General features: G+C 40.1%; 1 protein-coding gene across 1 annotated transcript; it reads right to left on the bottom strand.

Annotated features, from left to right (window-relative positions):
• Positions 1–1,062: 1,062 nt before the first annotated feature.
• Positions 1,063–7,656, bottom strand: LOC121579723 (mitochondrial fission 1 protein). The gene is made up of 6 exons (XM_041894562.2): positions 7,638–7,656; positions 6,907–6,972; positions 4,146–4,278; positions 3,825–3,901; positions 3,141–3,246; positions 1,063–2,724 (listed from the first exon to the last, which is right to left on the bottom strand). The coding sequence occupies exons 2-6, from the start codon at positions 6,949–6,951 to the stop codon at positions 2,618–2,620; spliced, it is 468 nt and encodes a 155-aa protein (XP_041750496.1). The 5' UTR covers positions 6,952–6,972; positions 7,638–7,656; the 3' UTR covers positions 1,063–2,617.
• Positions 7,657–7,725: the final 69 nt, after the last annotated feature.

The following is a 7,725-nucleotide window of genomic DNA, read 5'->3' as shown; positions in this document are numbered from 1 at the left end:
AGCTTTTATTCTATAGGCTGGGATCTGTACTATGCAGCTGTTGCAAGAACTCATTTTTCACTGGCTGTCCACAGGTCGCAAAAACAATGATAGGCAGCTTAAAGTAATCGTAGAAGTAATCACCGAGTTTTTCTAAAGTATCTGTAATCTGATTACAATATTTTTGCTGATAACGTAACAGATTACAGTTACATGTTTTTTGTAATCTGTTACATGTAGCGGATTACATGTAATCCGTTCCTCCCCAACCCTGCAAATTATGCACTCAATGTGTAATTGAGCAGACACGGTACACGAGAGAGCACAATGTTGAGTAAAAGCCAACAATGTGATGTTAATCAAATGCTAGGTAACACAACCTTGAATAGTCCGTGTTTGTGTATTGCCTAGAGTTTTGGTGGAGTTGCTGTCTTAAACCTTGGTCCAATCAATTAACAGGATTGATAGGCAAAAACTCACACACACAAAGACTTAGAATGTGATTTCAAATTATACCTTTACTGCTTGACCCCTAACAATGACCCTCCCCCATGCCCTCCAAACTAATTTAATGTTCACTAACTACACATTTTATTACAATCAGGAATCAGGATAAGGATGTTGACAAATCAATCCAGAAGTATTTAATATCTATCTGGGTCCAATCTACCCATTATGATCAAACAATCCCAGGGGGATGTAAAATTCCTTAGAACCCTTTTTATATACCGCAGTCTGATATCCTGTTTGTGAAGCCTATGAATTTTAGATATTGTTTCTATTGTAAACTTTGCGAAGCGTGACTGTGGGAAATGTCTAACAAAGCCCATTCTACACCATTATCCTTCATCCACCACCAAAATGAACTATCACTGATCTTCTGTCATTTTCAGTGGTGTCCATATTTGACCACCTTCCTTCCAGAGAACATTCTGGTGTGTGTTGAAGATTAAAATACATTTCCCTGAATATGGAAGTAAAAGGTTATAGTAATAAGTATTTTAATGTAGCATTGGGATAGTTCCACATTGTGGGTTGAATTCAATACTCATTGTTACCAAAGAATGAAAGGGGGCATGCCAGTTTATTACAACCTTGTCTTTATTTACAATACCCATATATTTTTTTAATTTGGCAGCATGCCTTTTCTTAGGCACTACAAAACAAAACAAAAATAAGCATAAAGAAAACATCAAAGTTATATTGCTACAGTGCATTGAGTGCAAACACTTCCATACTTGCTCAAATGTAATAGATATTTTATTGAACATTAATTTGACTGTTACTTTCAGTGTTATCTGCATCCCTGCACTCACAGACCCCTAGTTACATTCTGGTCTTGGGGGTTGGTAAAACTTAGCAAAATCAAAGAAATACTGCAAAACGAGACCTTTTACCCAGGTATGGAAAGGATTTGTTCAACTTGCATCAAATCTGCCTTCTACTCCACTCCAAACCCACTGACAAGTAACGGTATCCCCGCAGTCCATCTGAGGGTCCCTTATCTACATCCTAACACCTGTAGCACATGACAAAGCTTCTACAAGTGACTGCAGACTCACTGTAGCCTAGTCCCAAATCTCTTTGTGCTGTATAGCCATAATTCATATGGTTGCTGTCAGCTATACAACACAAACGTCTGGGACCTGGCTAGATGCACTGGTCTTCCAAGCAAACTCTAAGGGCTTGATGCTTCATCTGATAAGCTGTTGAGACAACACTGGCCTGTTGGTTGAGGAGCAGAACACACCATAGTCTTTCTACAGACAGACCAACAAACATCCACAGTTCAACACATACACATAACAATATCCTTTGTTTATGCAATACCTTCATCAAATCTAAACATTCCTATCTATTACACAGAGATTTCAAGTCATCAAAGCATCCATGTACTGTGTGGATACTGTGGCAGTTCAAATAATAGGGACGAAATGCATGATTTCATCTGAACTGATTAGATTTCAACAGAGAGCAATGTATGCTTGTCTTATAACTCAAATAGTAGTAATGAGTAAATTAGCTGAACTTCTGTTCATTAATATAGTGTTAAGATTACATAATTTCCACTTTGATGGGTTTATGAAAAACAGCACACAGTATAAATATATGGTCAATTAAACCACTGCATCAGTAATAAATCATGAAGATTGGTTGTTGGTCAAACTCAGTTGTCTCATGCAGCAATTTTTAACTTTTCTGCTGCTGGTAATGTAATGGACGTCACGCTGCTTGCGAGTACCACTTCCTCCCGAGTCGGCCCATACCTGGCGTGAACTCCGGAGCTCTGCCTCACAAACACACGTGACCGCCCTCCTCAAGCGTCTTAGCTGATCGCGCTGCCTCAAAAGCTAGCTAATGTGGCGACGCAAGCAGGACACTTAAGGCTAAGGAGTACGTTTCACATATCCCCATGTGCTACAGTAACAAAAACAGTTGTGTCCCAGCATTTTACTTCAATGTTCCCTTTTATGAGCTATAATTTCACTTTTGGTTAGTTTGTAGAGGGAGGATTAATTGTTACATGTATTGAAAGGAAAGATGTAGGTAGGAGAGTGTTATACTCTATTCAGCCAGTGTAATATTAAGGCATTCTGGGTCTCTGGTTTGGCAGTAGGGTTGTCCAAATAGGTTTTTTTTAGAGCTTCTTTGATGCAGCCATCCCAATGAGTGCAGCCAATCCAGCGACGCCAAGGCCGACTCCTCCAACTAACCCTCCAACTATCGCCATGCCGACCAAACCATCTGGGGAGACAGACAAATGTTTTTGGCCTAATATATTGCTACATTCAAGACAAGCCAATCCCTGTATCTATCATCAACTGTCATATTTACACATTTTTAAAGCGCTCCATTTCTGTTAATCTACACCAGGTGTTCAAACACACCTACAGTTGTTTATGACCGTAGACTGTTAATTGTACCTACTGCTATGCATATAACATTGAAGATTAATCTTCAATACCAAATATTGCTGATGGTTGGGGGACACACACACCTTACAGTAAACTCCTGATTGACCACTCTACCCTACCCTGGTTGCCAGTCTCTGCTTTCTTGCCAACTCCTTATAGAATTGTAATGTTTGGCATGACAGTGATTTACAAGGAATTGGCATGATAACACAAACAGACTGGTACGCAGGCTAACCCTGACCTCACCTTTCCTCATGGCCTTCACTATGAGCTTCTCCAGATCCAGAGCTTGCGTGTTCCCTGGTTCATTCTTCAGGAGAATCCGGATGCATTTCAGGCCCCTCTCATACTCCTGTGGAGTGACATCAGGGATAGACATTAAGGGTTGCCTTATTGCCTGGGGCAAGTAAACTGAGCATGCTCCGAAGTTGCCCCATTGGGTAGGTGATAAAAACAACCAACTGCTAATAATTCCAGTAGCCTAAAACTGGTCTTTCTGGTTCCTCCCCATTGTTTAAGTGAAAGACAGACAATTTATGGCAGTATGGAAAGTTAAGGCTGCTCTGATAATGTTTTTAATAATAACAACCAAAATACAATGAATTCCAGCACTGATCTTTCTGATTCTTCCCCTGTAGGTGAAAGGCAGGCAACGTATTTTAGCGTGTAAATAGCTAATTTACATTTTTTTACAGCCTTTCAGACTTTTAATGTCAATCCCAGGACACGGTCAAATTAAGACAGAGTGAACTTGAGTTTCACCATGTATGTATGCTCATGAAGATAGACAATTGTATTGCATGCACCAATCAAATGTATTCGTGAAGCCTGCATCAGCAGTTGACACCAAGTGCTTTGCAGTAACCCAGCCTAGACCCCCAAGAGCAAGTAGAAGGACAGTGGCAAGGGGAAAAACTACATTCACAGCACCTTCAGTTTGTAGTTTCCAATAGCCAGGTAAAACAAGTAGTCCCTCTGGTCATCCTTGGTTCCCTTGTGAACCAGCTCTGTAGGGACAGAAAAAACCCATTAGCATCTCTGTTCACTCTACAACCTACAGGCAGACACAGGTAGCAACAAGAAAATATCTTCAGTTCAATTGATGGGGGTGTAATGTTAGTAGCCTGGTCCCAGATCTGTTTGTGCCATCTTGCCAACATGTTTGGCATCGACATCGATCATAACAGTTGGGTATACGCACAATCATATCTGGGACTAGGCTAGTGAGTGGGTGTCCATTTGATGTTTTACCATCCAGCAGAACAATGCCTTTCTTGATGTCATCCGGGAATTTGCTCCTGATCAGACACCAGGCATACTCAAACTTTGTGTCTTTGGTCACATCCCCTTTAGCCAACTCTGTAGAGTACTTCTTCTCAAATTTCTGCAAAAAAAAATTCCAGCATTATGGCTGATGGTGAATGATGCAATGATGGCCATTAAATTTAAAATTGCTGCATGAGACAACTGAGTTTGACCAACAACCATTCTTCATTATTTATTACTAATGCAGTGGTTTAATTGACCATATATTTATACTGTGTGCTGTTTTTCATAAACCCGTCCTCCGAAACATGACCCGCCTAACCGCGTTTCTTAACACCCGCCCGCTTAACCCGGAAGCCAGCCGCACCAATGTGTCGGAGGAAACACTGTTCAACTGACAACAGAGGTCAGCCTGCAGGTGCCCGGCCCACCACAAGGAGTCACTAGAGCGCGATGAGCCAAGTGACTTCTTCCACATTGTGTTGTGTTACAGCCTGAATTTAGAATGGATTACATTCAAATTTTGTGTCACTGGCCTAGACACAATACCCCATAATGTTAAAGGTAAATTATGTTTTTAAATATTTTTACAAATTAATAAAAAAGGAAAAGCTGAAACGTATTCAACCCCTTTGTTATAGCAAGCCTAAATAAGTTCAGGAGTAAACATTTGCTTAACAAGTCACATAATAAGTTGCATGGACTCAATCGATGTGCAATAAGTGTTTAACATGATTTTTGAATGACTACATTGTCTCTGTACCCCACACATACAATTATCTGTAAGGTCCCTCAGTCTAGCAGTGAATTTCAAACACAGATTCAACCACAAAGACCAGGGAGGTTTTCCAATGGGGCAAAGAAGGGCACTTAATATCCCTTTGAGCATGGTGAAGTTATTAATTACAATTTGGATGGTGTATCAAAACACCCAGTCACTACAAAGATACAGGCGTCCTTCCTAACTCAGTTGCCGCTCAGGGATTTCACCATGGGGCCAATGGTGACTTTAAAACAGTTTCAGAGTTTAATGACTGTGATAGGAGCACTGAGGATGGATCAACAACATTGAAGTTACTACTTAATACTTACCTAATTGACAGAGTGAAAAGAAGGAAGTACAGAATAAAAATATTCCATAATATGCATCCTGTTTTACAACAAGCCACTAAAGTAATACTGCAATTCACTTTTTGTCCTGAATACAAAGTGTTGTCTTGGATTTGCCCTAAACATATTACTGAGTACCACTCTTCATCATGTTATGGGTATCCTTGTAATCGTTAAGGACTGGTTAGTTTTTCAGGATAAAAAAGTAACGTAATGGAGCTAAGCACAGGCAAAATACTAGAGGAAAACCTGGTTCAGTCTGCTTTCCACCAGACACTGGGAGATGAATTCACCGTTCACTAGGACAATAACGTAAAACATAAGGCCATATCTACAGTGGAGTTGCTTACCAAGAAGACAGTGAATGTTCCTGAGTGGCCAAGTTACAGTTTTGCCTTAAATCTGCTTGAAAATCTATGGCAAAACTTGAAAATGTTTGTCTAGCAATGATCAACAACCAATTTGACAGAGCTTGAAGAATTTTGAAAAGAATAATGGGCAAATATTGTACAATCCAATTGTGCAAAGCTCATAGAGACTTACCCAGAAAGACTCACAGCTGTAATCGCTGCCAAAGGTGATTCTAACATGTATGGACTCAGGGGTATTTCTGTATTTCATTTTCAATACATTTGCAAAAGTTTCTAGAAATATGTTTTCACTTTGTCATTATGGGGTATGGTGTGTAGATGGGTAAAATATATATATATGAATTCAGGCTGTAACACAACAAAATGTAGAATAAGTCAAGGGGTATGAATACTTTCTAAAGGCACTGTATGCTTATGGGTGTTTTATTTAATCATAACCTTAGAAAGTGCTGTCCATGTAGTTGTTTGGCTTTGAAACAACATCCACAACGACCATGTTTCCACTCAGTTTCAACATGTTGTTGAACTTCTTTCTTCAAATTGATCATCACAGTGAGCTGAGTTTTAAAAGCATGATACTGTTTTGATGATGAGTGTTTGATGTGATTTTCGAGTGTATTTGCATTGATGTCGGAGTGGTTAGAGGGACAATAGAGCGCTGAGTACCAGGCCATTAGCAACCTGATAGTTGTTAACGAGTTCGGTACTGAACGCATGTCCTGAGTGCTTGTGGGCCTCTGTAGCTCAATTGGTAGAGTATGGCGCCTGTAATGCCAGGGTAGTGGGTTCGATCCCCGGGACCACCCATACATAAAAAATGTATGCACACATGACTGTAAATCCCTTTGGATAAAAGCGTCTGCGAAAAGGCATATTATTATTATTATTAAATTGCAATGATGGCTAGCTAGATCTTCACATTTTCGTTCACATCTGATTCATTAGCTATCTCCAAAAACATGGCTAGCTTGCTAGCGAATAATGCTATCCAGAACCACTGTATAACATAGCCAAACAACAATGACAGGCTAGCTAACGTTAGTTAGTGACTACAGTAACGTTAACTAGCTTACATTTACGTCATTTAGCAGACGCTCTTATCCAGAGCGACACGTTAGCTGAATCGATAGCTAACTACTGTAGCTAGTTCTACTGAATTGGCCTCGACATTTCCAATAAATGATACCGCGATGAATCCAAATTAAACGTTCAATGTCAGCTAGATCAAATCGACAACGAAGTCCTGTAGTAGCAACAAAACTTACCAAGAGATCCTCTCGTGAAACAACATCACAAACGACAGCCTCCATGTTTCCGGATGAAGTAAAAGCCTGCGATGTCAGAGTATTTGCAAAAACTTCAGAGGGGCGTTCAATTCGCTTGAACGTTTGCTACGTGGCGGAACGTTTGTACTGAATGACACATTTCCCCAGAAATGCGGGGGTGTATTCATTACGCCAATTCTGTTGCAAAACGTTTTTGCAACAAACCGTTTACTCAAACGCTCTTCAAAGTGGGTTTTTAAACGGAAGTTGTAGCTAGTTAATTTCATTTGTATGGTTTCCATGCGTTGCCTTTCCAATCTGAATAGTCTGAAGTGTTTGGCACAAGCTGCGCATAAATTATCGATTATTCCATGCTCTAAAATGAAGTGAAGTCCGCGGGGTTCGTTCCAACTTCTTCCAGCTGCTTATTTTTTGAGGAGACACGATTGAACTACAACTTACGTTTAAGAACAAAACATAACTCAAGAGTTTGGAGTAAACGGTTTCTGTTGCAAAACGCTTTGCAACAGACGAAGCGTTTAGCAACAGAATCAGCGTAATGAATACACCCCCGCATTTCTGGGGAAACGTGTCATTCAGTACAAACCGTTCCGCAACGTAGCAAACATTCAAGCGAATTGAACGCACCTCTGAAGTGTTTAATTTAATCTAATAATACGTTTTCGCAAATACTCTGTGACATCGCAGGCTAATGACCAATCTCAACTCACTTATTCTTCCAACCCCTAAAGGATTGTCTAGATGATGGCGAAGCTACCGTGGCTATCCAAATTATCGTGTTATGTGGAAATTGGACAT

Source organism: Coregonus clupeaformis, chromosome 13, assembly GCF_020615455.1.
Source record: "Coregonus clupeaformis isolate EN_2021a chromosome 13, ASM2061545v1, whole genome shotgun sequence".
In the NCBI taxonomy this organism is placed as follows: domain Eukaryota; kingdom Metazoa; phylum Chordata; class Actinopteri; order Salmoniformes; family Salmonidae; genus Coregonus; species Coregonus clupeaformis.
The sequence above is the reverse complement of the archived record's forward strand: the minus strand, read 5'-3'. Positions and strand labels throughout refer to the sequence as shown.